Genomic DNA, 16,773 nt, shown 5'->3' with positions numbered 1-16,773 from the left:
ATACCACCCAACTATAATTGAATGATATATTCTCTGAATAATTGTTCCAGAGAACTTACATTCACCCAACAACCTGTACACAAATGTTCGTGATAGTTTCGTAATAGCTAAACCTAGAAACAACCCAAATGTTCTTCAAAGGGCTACTGGTGAAACACTGTGGCATGTACATGCCACGGAATGATACTTGGCAAGAAAAGGAAAAAGACAACTGATTCATGCAACAACTTGGATGAATCTACAAGGAATATACTGAGCAAAAAAATGACAATTTCAAAAAGTCACATACTATATGATTTCATTTACACAACATTTTTAAAATGACAAAATTTTAGATATGTAGAACTGGCTAGTGGGTGCCAGGGGTTAGGGACTGTGGAGAGAGGGATGGTGGGTGTGGCTATTAAAGGACAATACAAAAGATCCTGAGTCATGATGATGTATTTGGTATCTTGACTGTGCCGCTGGATACCCATCATATGCTACGACTACACAAAACTAAATACACACACACAAATAAATACAAGTAAAACTAGAGAAATGTGAAGGTAGGCAGATTTTACCAATGTCAATATCCTGGTTGCAATACTATACTACAGTTTTATAAAATGTGACCACTGGAGGAAATAGGCAAGGATTACAGAGGATCTCTCTGTATTATTTCTTACAACTGCACATGAAACTTCAGTTACCACAAAAATGTCAATTAAAAATAAAAAAAATTATTCTACATAATCTTTGTCAGAAAATAAAATAGAAAGGAACACTTCCAGACCAGCATTACCCTGGTACTAAAACCATCAAAGACTGTCCAGGAAAACTATAAACCAATATCCTTCAGAAAAACAGACATAAAAATCTTCACCAAATATTAGCAAATGGAATCCAGCAATTCAGAAAAAGAATAATACACCATGACCAAGTGGGATATATTCCAAGAATGCCAGTCTTCTTCAATATTCGATGAATCACTGTAATATGCCATATTAAGAGACTAAAGAAGAAAATAATATGATCAACACATACAGAAAAACCATTTAACAACATTCACACCCATATATGCATGATAAAATCATTCAGCAGGACAACAAGACATCCTCTCTCACAACTCTTGTTCAACATCATATTTGAAATCCTAGATAAAGATATACAAATTGGAAAGGAAGAAATAAAACTGTCCCAATTCACAGACAATATTATCATCTATCTAGAAAATCTCAAAGGAGTCTACAAAACACCTCCTAAAAAACAGTAAGTGAATTTAGCAGGTTAACAGGATTAAGGTGAAAATACAAAACTCGACTTCCATATTCTAGCAATGAAGATATGGAAACAAAAAGGTATCACTTATGATTGCTCCCAAAATAAGTGACATATTAAGGTATTAAAGTTAACAAAATATATCCCATATACTGAAAATTATAACACCCTAATGATAGTATAAAAGAAAACCTAAAGAGAGAAATATGCTGTGTTCACAGATTAAAGATGTTACTTCTCCCCAAGTTTATCTATAGACATAAACTAATTCCATCAAAATCTCAGATATAAACTGATTCAAAGTAACTTCAATATTAAAAACAAGTATGGGAGGGGCGCCAGGGTAGCGCAGTCGTTAAAGCGTCTGCCTTTGGCTCAGGGCATGATCCCGGCGTTCCGGGATCGAGTCCCACATCGGGCTCCTCCGCTGGAAGCCTGCTTCTTCCTCTCTCACTCCCCTGCTGTGTTCCCTCTCTCGCTGGCTGTCTCTCTGTCACATAAATAAATAAAATCTTAAAAAAATAAAATAAAATAAAATAAAATAAAATAAAAACAAGTATGGGGGCGCCTGGGTGGCTCAGTCATTGAGCGTCTGCCTTCAGCTCAGGGCATGATCCCGGCGTTCTGGGATCGAACCCTGCATCGGGCTTCTCTGCTGGGAGCCTGCTTCTTCCTCTCCCATTCCCCCTGCTTGTGTTCCCTCTCTCACTGGCCATCCCTCTCTGTCAAATAAATAAATAAAATCTTTTTAAAAAAATAAACAAAAAAAAATAAAAACAAGTATGGGTAGGAGAATCCAAGATGGCAGAGGAGTAAGAGACCTTAGTTATGTCTGGTCCCAGAAATTCAGCTAGATAGCTATCAAATCATTCTGAACACCTGCAAACTCAATCGGAGATCTAAGAAAAGAACAGCTACAACTCTACAGATATAAAACCACCACTTTCTGCAAAAACGACAAGATGGAAAAACTCACCTCAAAAAAGAGAACAAGAGGCAGTACTGACTGCAAGGGACCTAATCAGTATGGATACAAGTCAGATGTTGGAACTAGAGTTCAGAATAATGATTACAAAGATACTAGCTGGGCTTGAAAAAAAGCATAGAAGACACTACAGAACTCCTTTCTGAAGAAATAAAAGAACTAAAATCTAATCAACTTGAAATTTAAAAAGACTATTAATGAGATGCAATAAAAATGGAGGCTTTAACTACTAGGATAAATGGGGCAGAAGAGAGAATTAGTGATATAGAACACAAAATGATGGAGAATAAAGCAGCTGAGAAAAAGAGAGATAAACAACTACTAGATCATGAAGAGAGAATTCGAGAGATAAGTGATACCATAAAGAGAAACAACATCAGAATAACTGGAATCCCAGAAGAAGAGGAAGAAGAGAGAGAGGGGCAGAAGGTATATCAGAGCAAATTATAGTGGAGAACCTGAGGAAGGAAATAGGCATCTGGGTCTAGGAGGCAAAGAGAACCCCCCTCAAAATTAATAAAAATAGGTCAATACCCCAACATATAATAATGAAACTTGAAAATCTCAGAGACAAAGAGAAATTCCTGCAAGCAGCTTGGGGCAAGAGGTCCTTAACCTACAAGGATAGAAATATTAAACTGGCAGAAGACCTTCCCACAGAGACCTGGCAGGTCAGAAAGTACTGCATGATATATTCAGGGTGCTAAATGAGAAAAATATGCAGCCAAGAATACTTCATCCAGCAAGAATGTCATTCAAAACAGAAGAACAAATAAAAAGCTTCCAGGACAAACAAAACTAAAATAATTTGTGATCACCAAACCAGCCCTACAAGAAATATTAAAAGGGATCCTGTAAACAAAGACAGAGAGCCCAAAATTAACATGGACCAGAAAGGAACAGAGGCAATATACAGAAACAGGGACTTAACAGGTAATACAATGGGACTAAATTCATATCTTTCAATAGTTATTCTGATTGTAAATGGGTTAAATGCCTCCATCAAAAGACACAGGGTATCAGACTGGATAAAAAAGCAAGACCCATCCATATACTGTCTGCAAGAGACTCATTTTAGACCTGATTGAAAGTGAGAGGGTGGAGAACAATTTATCATGCTAATGGACATCAAAAGAAAGCTGGGGTAGCAATCCTTGTATCAGACAAATTAGATTTTAAAACAAAGACTATAATAGATGAGGAAGGACACTACCATAATAGGGTCTATCCAACAGGAAGATCTAACAAGTGCAAATATTTATGCCCCTAACATGGGAGCAGCCAATTATATAAGCTAATTAATAACAAAATCAAATAAACAAATCGATAATAATACAATAATAATAGAGGACTTTAACACCCCACTCACTGCAATAGACAGATCATCTAAGCAGATCAACAAGGAAACAATGGCTTTGAATGACACATTGGACGAGATGGACTTAGATATATTCAGAGCATCCCATCTGAAGCAACAGAATACACATTCTTCTCGAGTGCACATGGAACATTCTCTGGAATAGATCACATACTGGGTTACAAATCAGGTCTCAACTGGTACCAAAAGACTGGGATCATTCCCTGCATATTTTCAGACCACAATGCCTTGAAACTGGAACTCAACCACAAAAGGAAATTTGGAAAGAACGCAAATCCATGGAGGCTAAAGAGCATCCTACTAAAGAATGAATGGATCAACCAGGAAATTAAAGAATTAAAAAATTCATGGAAACAAATGAAAATGAAAACACAAGTGTTCAAAATCTTTGGGATGCAGCAAAGGCGGTCCTAAGAGGGAAGTACATAGCAATACAAGCTTTTCTCAAGAAACAAGAAAGGTCTCAAATACACAACCTAACCTTACACCTAAAGGAGCTGGAGAAAGAACAGCAAATAAAGCCTAAACCCAGCAGGAGAAGAGAATTAATAAAGATTAGGCAGAAATCAATGAAATAGAAACCAAAAGAACAGGAGAATGGATCCATGAAACTAGGAGCCAATTCTTTGAAAGCATTAGTAAGATCGATAAGCCCATCGCCAGACTTACCAAAAAGAAAAGAGAAAGGACCCAAATAAAATCATGAATGAAAGATGAGAGATCACAACCAACACTGAAGAAATACAAACAATTATAAGAACATATCATGACCAACTGTGTGCCAACAAATTAGAAAATCTGGAAGAAATGGATGCATTCCTGGAAATGTATAAACTACCAAAACTGAAACAGGAAGAAACAGGAAACCCATACAGACCCATAACCACCAAGGAAATTGAAGCAGTCATCAAAAAATCTCCCAACAAGAGCCAGGGACAGATGACTTCCCAGGGGAATCCTACCAAACATTTAAAGAAGAATTAATACCTATCCCTCTGACACAGTTTAAAAAAAAATCAAAATGGAAGAAAAACTTCCAAACCCTTTTTATGAAGCCAGCATTACCTTGATTCCAAAACCAAAGACCCCACCAAAAAGGACAATTACAGACCAATATCCCTGATGAACATGGATACAAAAATTCTCACCAAGATACTAGCCAACAGCATCCAAAAGTACATTAAAAGGATTATTATTCACCAAGACCAAGTGGGATTTATTCCTGGGCTGCATGGGTGGTTCAACATCTGCAAATCAATCAATGTGACATCATGCATTAATAAAAGAAAGGACAAGAACTATAAGATCTTCTCAATAGATGCAGAGAAAGCATCTGACAAAGTACAGCATCCTTTCTTGATTAAAACTCTCCACAGTGCAGGGATAGAGGGAACATACCTCAATATCGTAAAAGTCATCTATTAAAAGCCCACAGAGAATATCATTCTCAACGGGGAAAAACTGAGAGCTTTCCCCCTAAGGTCAGGTACATGGCAGGGATGTCCACTATCACCACTGCTGTTCAACATAGTACTAGAAGTCCTAGCCTCAGCAATCAGACAACAAAAAGAAATAAAAGGCACCCGAATCGGCAAAGAAGTGAAACTCTCACTCTTTGCAGATGATGTGATACTATATATGAAAAACCCAAAAGACTCCACCCCAAAATTGCTAGAACTCGTACAGGAACTCAGCAAAATGGCAGGATATAAAATCAAAGCACAGAAATCAGCTGCATTTCCATACACTAACAACGAGACAGAAGAAGTGAAATTAAGGAATTGATCCCATTTACAATTGCACCAAAAACCTTAAGATACCTAGGAATAAACCTAACCAAAGAGGCAAAGAATCTACTCTGAAAACTACAGAACACTCATGAAAGAGATTAAGACACAAAAAAATGGAAAAATGTTCCATGCTCATGGAAGAACAAATATTGTTAAAATGTCTATGCTACCCAGAGCAATCTATACATTCAATGCAATCCCTATCAAAATACCATCAACTTTTTTCACAGAGCTAGAAAAAATAATCCTAAAATTTGTATGGAACCAGAAAAGACCCCAAATAGCCAAAGGAATGTTAAAAAACTGAAGCAGGTGGCATCACAATTCTGGACTTTAATCTCTATTACAAAGCTGTAACCATCAAGACGGTATGGTACTTGCACAAAAACAAACACGTGGATCAATGGAACAGACAACCCAGAAATGGATCCTCAACTCTATGGTCAATTCATCTTCGACAAAGCAGGAAAGAATATCCAATGGAAAAAAGACAGTCTCTTCGACAAATGGTGTCAGGAAAACCGGACAACCACATACAAAAGAACGAAACTGGACCCTTTCCTTACACCATACACAAAACTAGACTCAAAATGGAGGAAAGACCTCAATGTGAGACAGGAATCCATGAAAATCCTAGAGAAGAACCCAGCAGCAACCTCTGTGACCTTGGCCACAGCAAATTCTGGCTAGACACATCTCCAAAGGCAAGGGAAACAAAGGCAAAAATGAACTACTGGGACTTCATCGAGGTAAAAAAAAAGCTCTTGCACAGCAAAGGAAACAGTCAACAAAATGGGATGGGAGCAGATATTTGCAAATGACATATCAGATAAAGGGCTAGTATCCAAAATCTATAAAGAACTTATCAAGTTCAACACCTAAAAAAATAAATAATCCAGTTAATAAATGGGCAGAAGACATGAACAGACATTTCTCCAAAGAAGACATACAAATGGTTAACAGACACGTGAAAAGATGTTCAATATCACTCATCATCAGGGAAATACAAATCAAAACCACAAAACCTCACCTTACGCCTGTCAGAATGGCTTAAATTAACAATTCAAGAAACAACAGATGTTGGCGAGGATGCAAAGAAAGAGGAACCCTTTTGCAATGTTGGTGGAAATGCAAACTGGTAACAACACCCTGGCCACAGTATGGAGGTTCCTCAAAAAGTTAAAAATAGAACTACCCTATGATCCAGCAACTGAGCTACTAGGTATTTATCCAAGTATAGATACATTGTGATTCAAAGGAGCACATGCACCCCAACGTTTATAGCAGCACTATCAACAAAGCCAAATTTTGGAAAGAGCCCAAATGTCCACTGACTGATGAATGAAGATGTGGTATGTGCATGCGCGCGCGCGCGCACACACACACACACACACACACACACACGACTATTATTCAGCCATCAAAAAGAATGAAATCTTGGGGCGCCTGGGTGGCACAGCGGTTAAGCGTCTGCCTTCGGCTCAGGGCGTGATCCCAGCGTTATGGGATCGAGCCCCACATCTGGCTCCTCCGCTGGGAGCCTGCTTCTTCCTCTCCCACTCCCCTTGCTTGTGTTCCCTCTCTCGCTGACTGTTTCTATCTCTGTCAAATAAATAAAATCTTTAAAAAAAAAAAAAAGAATGAAATCTTGCCATTTGCAATGACATGGATGGAACCAGAGTATATTATGCCAAGTGAAATTATCAGTCAGAGAAAGACAAATACCATATTATCTCACTCACATGTGGAATTTAAGAAATAAAACATAGAAGGACATAGAAGATGGGAAGGAAAAATAAAATAGGATAAAAACAGAGGGGAGGCCAAGCATAAGAGACTCTAAACTATAGAGAACAAACTGAAGGTTGCTAGAGGGGAGGTGGGTGAGGGGATGGGCTAAGTGGGTGATGGGTATTAAGGAGGGCACTTGTTGGGATGCCTGGGTGGCTCAGTCGGTTAAGCGTCTGCCTTCAGCTCAGGTCATGATCCCAGAGTCTCACACTGGGCTCCTTGATCGGCAGGGAGCCTGCTTCTCCCTCTGCCTGCTGCTCCCCCTGCTTGTGTGCTCTCTCTTGCACGCGCTCACTGACAAATAAATAAATAAAATCTTTAAGGAAAAAAAAAAAAAAGGAGGGCACATGTTGTGATGAGCACTGGGTATTATATGTGAGTGATGAATCACTAAATCTACTCCTGAAACTAATACTACACTATGTTAACTAATTTGAATTTAAATAAAGTCATGGAAGAAAAAAGATTAAAAACAAGTTTGAAAAAGAAGAATAAAGTAGGAGGAATCATACTACCTGATTTTAAGAGGTATTATAAAGCTATAAAGCTACCGTAATCAAGACAGTGTAGTATTGTTGAAGAAACAGGTAGGTCTGGGGCGCCTGGGTGGCACAGCGGTTAAGCATCTGCCTTCGGCTCAGGGCGTGATCCCAGAGTTCTGGGATCGAGCCCCACATCAGGCTCTTCCACTATGAGCCTGCTTCTTCCTCTCCCACTCCCCCTGCTTGTGTTCCCTCTCTCACTGGCTGTCTCTCTCTGTCGAATAAATAAATAAAATCTTTAAAAAAAAAGAAGAAACAGGTAGGTCAATGGAGCACAGACACACACAAATGTAGACAATTGATTTCTGGCAAATCTGCAAAGGCTATTCAATGGAGAAAGCATTGTCTTTTCAAAAATGATGCTAAAACAATTGGACACCCATATGCAACAAAATTAACATGGACCTAAACCTCACACCTTATAATAAAATTAACTCAAGATGTCTTGACACTGGAAAACTGTACATTAAAAAAAAAAAGATAAACTGGAATTTCTCAAAATTAAAACTTTTGTGGTTTGAAAAACACTATTGAGGGAATGTAAGACATGCTACAAGTAGAATACATTTGAAAATCACATATCTGACAAAGCACTAGTATTCAGAATATTTAAAGCACTCTCAAAATCTACTAGCAAGAAAACAAACAACCCAACCAAAACACGGGCAAAAGACTTGGACATTTTGCAAAGAAGTATGTATATGGATGGCAAGTACACAAAAAGATGTTCAATAACAGGCATTAGGGAAATGCAAGTTAAAATCACGCTGTCACACTACTACATATCTATTTGAATGGCTAAAAATAAAAATTACTGATAATACCTAGTGCGGGCAAGATAAGAAACAACTAGAACAGTCTGGCATGCACTTACCACATTATTCCTGATTACCTTTACACAGAAATCTGTACATGAATATTTAAAGAGTTTCTAATTCATAATTACTCAAAACTGGAAACAACCCAAGTATCCTTCAATGGGTGAGAACGGATATACAAATTAAGGTACATCCATACAATAAACTACTACTTATCCATCAAAAGGAACAGCCTACTGACATAGGCAACAATTTGGATGAATCCCAAAGGTATTACGCTGACTGAAAGAAGTTAGTCTCAAAAAGTTATACACATGCTCTATGACTCCACTTTCCAGGGCACTCCTGAAAAGGGACATCTGCAGCGATGGAAAACAAATCAATGGTTGCTAAGAGTTGAGGATGTAGGAAGATTGTGTACAGAGGGGTAGCACCAGGGTGGTTTTTCAGGGGATGGAGCCATCCTGCATCCTGATTACGACGATGGTGACACAAATCTATGCATATATTAAAGCTGACAGGAGCAATGCACCAGAAGAAAGTCATTTTTACTCTGCGTTGATTTAAAAAGAAAGAAAAACTAACACTTGAGAAAACAAAAGTCATTCAGGAAGGGAAAAGTTGCCACAGCATACTACTTGGCTGTCAATAGTATTTATGGTCATAATAATGTAAATACTGAATGGTGATCTAAAGGAAAGGGTGGTACAACAACATTAGTAAGATGGGGGACCAGGGGGGGAAGGGATGAAAGAGAAATAAATCTTCCTCTTTCCCAGAGGGATGTAAAACTGAAAACTCAGGAAGTAACAATGTAAGCATGTTATTTAATGAAAGAAACAGAGGTAAATCCCAGAAGTAGCAGCTAAGGAGATGAAAATGGTTGCTCTGTGAAATACAAAATGTAGAGGAAAGGGTTACGGGGCACTCTAAGCTATGTGTACATAAACGTTAGGTTAAAATAAAAATAAAATACATCCTCTGAAAAAGCTGTCAACACTTTTCTTGTTGGGTTCTCCTGATGTTGTATCTCAGTACTGGTTTATGATCACCGCATAATTCTTGAAGACTGCCTGAAGCAACGAGATAGAAACTAACACATCAGAGCTGAATAATGCCTTCCCTTTTTTGTGATCAAGGCTATGCTGTTTCAGCTTGGCATTGGTGACTGTTGAAGAGAAGATGTAATTCATCTGTGAAAGATGCTCTGGTAGCAGTGAAAGTAGAATTTAAAGAGCGATTTTATTCCCGTCCCTTCACTTATGAATTAAGTACACGAATTACATTTTCAAAAACCTCTTTTCTTCTCCTACCTCATTTTCTTCCTTCAGATCCTTTAGCTCTGGGATGGACCACTTTGGATCTTCTTCACAGCTCTTATCTTGGGTTTTCAAGGAACTGAATTCAGAATCCTTTAATGGCTCCTTTAACTCATATTTAAGGTGACTGAAAGCCTTTTCATCACTAATATCTTGCTAGTAGATATGAAAGAGAAATTATTTTATTTTCTGTACTAATGCTGTTTCTAAAATCTGCATGCCTATACATTCTGGGAGGAATTTTTCACTATAGCTTATATAAATGTTATATTAGTTTTCAACTTTATCCATGTCCCTACATCTTCCTATCCTGCTAAACTAGTTCAAGCCAACAAACATTTACTGAGCACACATTATGAAATGTGTACAGGGTAGCTCTGTGGATATTAAGATGAATGCAGCAGGTCGCAGCTCTAAAGGAACTCAAAATACAGAAGGAAGACACACAATCAGATAATCACTGTACAACCTTCAGTTTTGAGCCATCAACAGAGATATGACCAAAATATTATTAGGGAGGAAGGTGCCTTAAGAAGATGCAAGGAAGGAGGTAACACAAACTGTTAGGATGCTTAAAAGAAGAGTAGGAATTATACAGAGGTAGGGAGTGGGAGGGTAAGTGGGTGTGTGTATGAAGCCACTGGGATACAGGTTGGGTGGGATACAAGAATTTTAAGTTTTATCTCTTTTGCAGAAAAGATGGCCTTATTTTATTTTCAAGACTGAAATATGATTATTTGAACACATAACACAGTGATGATAGAATATTCTAAAATTGTAAAGGTAGTATTCAAATCACTATTGAGGAATCAAGAAATATAATTGTTTCAATCAAGTAATAATGATTAAGAAAGTGTTATGGGCCAAAGAAGCCTAATTAATTTTAAAATAAACTAGAAATCTAACATTCTTATGCTGTTTCAAACATGCAGCAGGAAACATTCAGACCTATTTTTCAGAACAGGCCAGTGGTCAAACTGGCCTTCCCTTTTTATCTAATAGTTAGCAAATGTCTACTAAAAACATAAGACCATCTCTACAATTTTATTTCACAAGTCAGATGTATAAAACACATTTAAGCAAAATAGTATTTTCATATTTTATTCAATGAAAATAAAATCCTTGCTGGGCCCAAAACCACTTTGGCTCTCAACCAAACACATCCTATATTCTTAGCCCAGTATTTGTTGTCATGAGGAATATAAGACTCAGAGGACATGTTTATTTGTTCAAAAATCATTTAAGTTATTACTTGGTGCTTCACTTTACTTCTATCTAAAATAGGGATACAAAAGTATCAACCTGGTAAAGTGATCGTAAAGATTAAATTAACTAGTACATGAGAGTGCGTAGAACAGTCCCTCCCACGTAGTGCAAGTCCAATAAAGGTTGTTGTTAATTTTTAAAAATTTTTTATTACTACTACTGTTAGCTGGAATAATATGTAATAGTAGTAGTAATAATAATATTGTTATTACTGTGAGTGGGAGTCATTAAAAGGCTTACAGAGAAAGTAAGAAATGAGAACACTGGGAGAATCTGAGGTGTGCAGAGGGAAGAACAGCACTCGGATTAGTGTGGGTGAAGTCACAACCGCACCAAGGCAATAACAGAATTTAGTGTACGCGAGAAATCGTACAGGAGAAAGCGTGACTGTAGCAAAGATTTAAACCAGCAAATAATGAGAGACAAGGTACTGTTAAGATCGTTGCATAAAGTTCCCCAACTTTCCTAGGTTTGGAAAGCCTCTGTTTCCTCACCTATAAAATAAGGATAATGATGGTAACTATATCATAGGCATTCTATGAGGATTAAATACATATTATGCTTACGGTGTTTTTCATAGTGTTTGGCATATAATAAGTACTCATTAAATGTTAACAATAATAAAAAGAATTATAATAATATTACAAAACCTCTCACCAGGATAGATAATTCACTCTCCTTTGATTGTGGACTAATCTCTCGGTCTTCATTAAAATAGTGTTGCTGGGAAGGATAACCCAGTTCTGTCAGGACCACATCCTCTGGCCCTGCACTGGATTTAGTATATAAAGCTAAAGGGTTGAGTTCTCTGAAACCCTGGGATTAAAAAAAGAAGGAAGGATTTAATTACTTCGAGAAAAAGTGAAAAGGTTAGTACTTCATAATTTCTATTGTTGTGGAAATGTATTATCTTCTAAAATTTAAGAGTTCAAAAATTTTCCATATTGACAATTTTTCCCAGTCACAAAAATTATCAACATTAATATTAACAGTGATGCAGACATCACTATCAATATTTGCAAAACAAAAGTGTTATCTTCTCCAAGAAGACCTCAAAGAAGTGATCTGAGGTAAGACAGAATCCTCAAATCAATTACTTAAAATAAAAGTATTCACACTCTCATCAGCCAAAGGTAGTTTTTTGTGGTCATCTGAAAATTGAGAGTGCGGTCTGCATTAAGAAGGCAGGCATCTCACAGATGTCTCTAAGATGAAAGAACACCTCAAATAACCTTCTCTATTAAATTATCTTACATCTTGAAGTGTTGAGAGTAAATAAAATATATTACAAAACACATCCAGTCTGCTCCACCTTAGAAGGGACATTTTCTCGGCATACAATAGCATGGCCCTCTGTTCTCAAGACATGATGGAAATAGACATCTTCATTTGAGGATGTATCACACAGAAAAATGTTAAGGATTCCATCCACATATTCATCCACTACCCCCACTAATGGCTTCAAACCACACAACTTCTGGAACTGCAAAATAGCTCTAGACGTCCAATGTTCCTGAAATATAATCAAGACATGAAATTCAGATGCTAAATTCACAAATGAATTATAGTAACCACATACAAAATTAAGTTCCTGATGAACTAGAGATTTTCATGGAAAAATAAAACTATAAAAGTACTAGAATTACACACTGCAGGATATTTATGATTTGGGGATAAGAAAAAAGTCAGAATAAAGGAAAAATTATGAAAAAATGTGATTATGGAAAAAAACTTTATGTGGTGAAAAACTTTCATTTTCAGAAATGATTAAGTTAAATTATTGGACTAATCCTTCCACAGAAACCACTAAAATTCTAGATAAAATATTCTCTAAAAATGTCTAAAAGCATCAAAGAACTGTCGAGAGAGTAACAAATCATCAGGAGAGAATTAAAGGGAAGGTGGGAACTATTTTGCCTTAAAAAGGAAAAGAGGGGCACCAGCTAGCTCAGTTGGTTAAGTGTCTGCCTTCGGTTCAGGTCATGATCTCGGGGTCCTGGGATCAAGCCCCACATTGGGCTCTCTGCTCAGCGGGAGTCTGTTTCTCCCTCTCCCTTTGCCCCTCCCACTGCTTGTGATCTCTCTTTCTCTCCCTCAGATAAATAAATAAAATCTTAAAAAAAAAAAAAAGGAAAAGAAAGAAACTAGGCTTCACATGGATTTGCAGTTCAATTTTCACATCATCTGGATAGTACACAAATCCTCAAGTTGTTCGTTTAAATTAACGTGGTTCCAGACTGGGAGTATTCCTAGGTACCCAGCAGAAGCAAATGCAAATCTCTCTAGAGGTAGACACTCTTAGCCCATATTATTTGAACACTCTTACAAATAATTTTTCAAAGACAATGAAGAGTACGTAGGAAAAGATAAAAGGCATACAAAGAAACAACTAATCACAAATAAGAACAAGGAAAAACAACATAAAACTTCAAAAACTTTCCAATTACAAAGTAACAATACACTTACAAACAAAAACAGATTAATTTGAAAGCTTCTGCAGAGATCAACAATCTATAAAAATTCATCTTGCAAAATTATAGAACGGAAAGAACTTTTAGAGTAAAAATGCAATAACCAAAACTTAAAACCTAAAAGATTGATTCAGTAGCAGGTTAGATAGAATTAAAGAGTAAATCAGTAAAGTGGAAGATAATTTGGAAAAAAAATACCCAGAATGCAATATGGAAAGAGAGAAATATGTAAAATACAGAAAAATACAGAAAGAGTTTAAAAAATATGGAAGATAAATTGACTAAGTTTAGCATAATTTTAATTGTGGTCCCAGAAAAAGAGAAGCAGAAACGGAAACAGAGGGAATATAAATATGAATAATGTGGGAAAGACAATAATAATTGAAGAGATAATGGCTGGGAATTTGCCGGATTTAATAAAAAGTAACAAAGCACAGATAAAGGGAGTTCAATGAACCACAAAGTAGGATAAATAAGAATAAATCCACACACAAACATACTAAAACTGAAGACACAAGCAACAAATAGGAAATGTTAGAAACAGCTACAGACAAAAAGGACACTGCATCCCTCAGACTGACAGCTGACTTCTCCAATAAGGGAGGGAGACCGGAAGTCACTATAATGAGATCTTCAGTCCACGAAACATATTACCTGCCAACCTAGAATTCTAGTGAATGTATCTTCCACAAATAAATGCAAAATGATGTGTCTAGGTAAACATGACTAAGTTTGCCATCAGCAAACCCTGACAAAATGAAATCTTAAAGGATACAGTTCAAATAAAAGGAAAATGTTGTCAAGGGGTTTGAGTGGCAAGAATGAAGAGCTAGGAAACTGAGAAAAACAAGACTAAATCTAAGTGAACATTATTTTATGTGGTCCATTTCTTGAGGGGTTTAAAACAATAACAATAATTGTACAACAATAATAGATCAGAAGAGGAGGTTAAAGAAGAAAGTGTCCTAATGTCTTTGCATTGTTATTTACATGTGTTGTATTTCCTAGAGTAATCCCTAAAATTATTAAGAGTGTATTAGTGGAATGATTAAAAAACTTTTCAAAATAATGCATGCAAGGTGAGAAACAGGATAGATAAGCCAGTGATGTTTCCCTAGGGCCACTGTGTTCTCCTAATGCCTGCACAGTTTAGTAGTCGTCTAAGGATTTAGGCAGATGGCAGTCACTGATTTTGAAACACCCATTCTGTGGCTCTCTCCCTTCAAGTATTTCTCCCTTAACTCCTAGCTGTTCTGCCAGTCCCAAACAATGTCCTCTAACTCTTCAAGCTAGCAAGGCTATCGATGGGGGAGTGACCCTAGGATAGAAGCTGAAATTTTCCTGATCTTACCACCCTGCAGCTTGACTCCCAAGGGTAGATTTCTGCTTTTCTGGCTGCTTCAGACTTTGCCAATGGGAGTATTAGTCCCACCACGCTCCTCTACTGCTACTCTGCCACTACCAATGCATTAACTATTTTTGAAACCAGATAAAAAGAGAAAAAAGTGAGATTCATTCGTTTAGTTGAAGACCTTTATTAAGCACCTAACCATTGATCTAGGCACTAGAGATGCAGTGAACAGACAATGCCCTTCCTCTCAGAAGCTCACACTGTGTATATGATCAAATAATTACAATAATACCAGATAGTGTTATAAAGAGAAATTGCAATGACGACTGAAGTGGAAATGTGTACTTTAAATTGGCTGGTCAAGAAAGTCCTTCTTGGGAAATAACATTTGGGTTTAAATCTGAATGGCAAAAAGGGGCCAACCATGAGAATGCTTTGAACAAGCTATTCCAAGGAACAGAGTGGGCAAAAGCCCAAAGGTCAGAAGCATTTCAGGAAGGAAATAAGAAAACAAAGAGACACAAAAATGGAAGCCATCTGGCTAATATGAGAATAAGGAACATCGGCTCTAAGTGGGTCACAAATTTAGCCCTGAGCTTCCTAATGCAAGAAGTAAAGAGAAACCAAGGTAAAATGCACCCTAAAAAACAATCCTGAATACTGACTTGCAGAAAAACCGTAACTCGAAAATTCACCTACTCAAAAATCAGAACAGATTCAATGTCTACAATAAAGGATAGTTCATCTATGATATACATTTACCTAACAGATTACTGCGAATCTATTAAAATTGAGACCTATGGTAACATAATAATTTATGCTATAATAATGCTGAGTTAAGAATAAAATAATATGGGGCGCCTGGGTGGCTCAGTTGTTAAGCGTCTGCCTTCGGCTCAGGGCGTGATCCCGGCGTTCTGGGATTGAGCCCCGCATTGGGCTCCCTGCTCTGCTGGAAGCCTGCTTCTTTCTCTCCCACTCCCCCTGCTTGTGTTCCCTCTCTTGCTGGCTCTCTTTCTGTCAAATAAATAATCTTAAAAATATATATATATAAAATAATATTACTATTTTATGTAATCCTGAAAACCCTACAAAAACTCTGATCCCCCAACATCCAGTAAACTAAACTGAAAGAAACACACATCAAAGTTCTAAATTGAATGTGTGTTTGAAAAGTAGAATAATAAGTCATGTTTTTTTCTTTTTCTTTCTTCTGTACTGATTTTCAGGTAACATTTTTTAAAGGAATAATCCATGTATATGTAAGCAACCGTAAGTTAAAGTTAAACAGACAAATGTAGTGTAATAAGTGTGTACGGCACATATAATTAAGAGTTCTGGGGTGCCTGGGTGGCTCAGTCGGTTAAGCATCTGCCTTCAGCTCAGGTCATGATCCCGGGGCCCTGGGATCCAGCCCCACATCAGGCTCCCTGCTCAGTGGGGATCCCTCTCCCTCTGCCTGCCACTCCCCTTGCTCATGCATATGCTCTCTCTCAAATAAATAAAATCTTAAAAAAAAAAAAAAAAGAGTTCTGAGGGAAAAACACAAAGTTAGGCGCATGATAATTGCAACTCCGTAAACAAATGTATCTATATGGATGAAAATGCCTCCTGCTTCATTCCACTCCAGTCATCTCACACAACTATGTTACTAGAGAATTCTTTAAAAAACATGTAACTGAGTATGGTGGTTCCCTAGGTATGTCCAGTTGCTCCCCAGCATCTACAGGACGACGTCCGGACTCCTGAACACGGATACGGATCCCCACTCAGGGTCCTGTCTGTTTCTCTCACATCACTTG

At 37.3% G+C, this 16,773-nt stretch overlaps 1 protein-coding gene across 1 annotated transcript in view; it reads right to left on the bottom strand.

The window, feature by feature from the left end:
- The window catches only part of TDRD5 (tudor domain containing 5), a 100,097-nt gene that overhangs the window by 18,630 nt on the left and 64,694 nt on the right, over window positions 1-16,773 (bottom strand). The window contains exons 11-13 of the mRNA XM_057315572.1: window positions 12,462-12,662; window positions 11,807-11,965; window positions 9,878-10,039 (exon numbers count right to left, since the gene is read on the bottom strand). Of these exons, the coding sequence (XP_057171555.1) occupies window positions 9,878-10,039; window positions 11,807-11,965; window positions 12,462-12,662 (522 nt within the window). The remainder of the gene's footprint in view (window positions 1-9,877; window positions 10,040-11,806; window positions 11,966-12,461; window positions 12,663-16,773) is intronic.

Source organism: Ursus arctos, unplaced genomic scaffold, assembly GCF_023065955.2.
Source record: "Ursus arctos isolate Adak ecotype North America unplaced genomic scaffold, UrsArc2.0 scaffold_2, whole genome shotgun sequence".
Taxonomy (NCBI): Eukaryota; Metazoa; Chordata; class Mammalia; order Carnivora; family Ursidae; genus Ursus; species Ursus arctos.
Note: the sequence above shows the minus strand (reverse complement) of the source record. Positions and strands in the feature narration are given on the sequence as shown.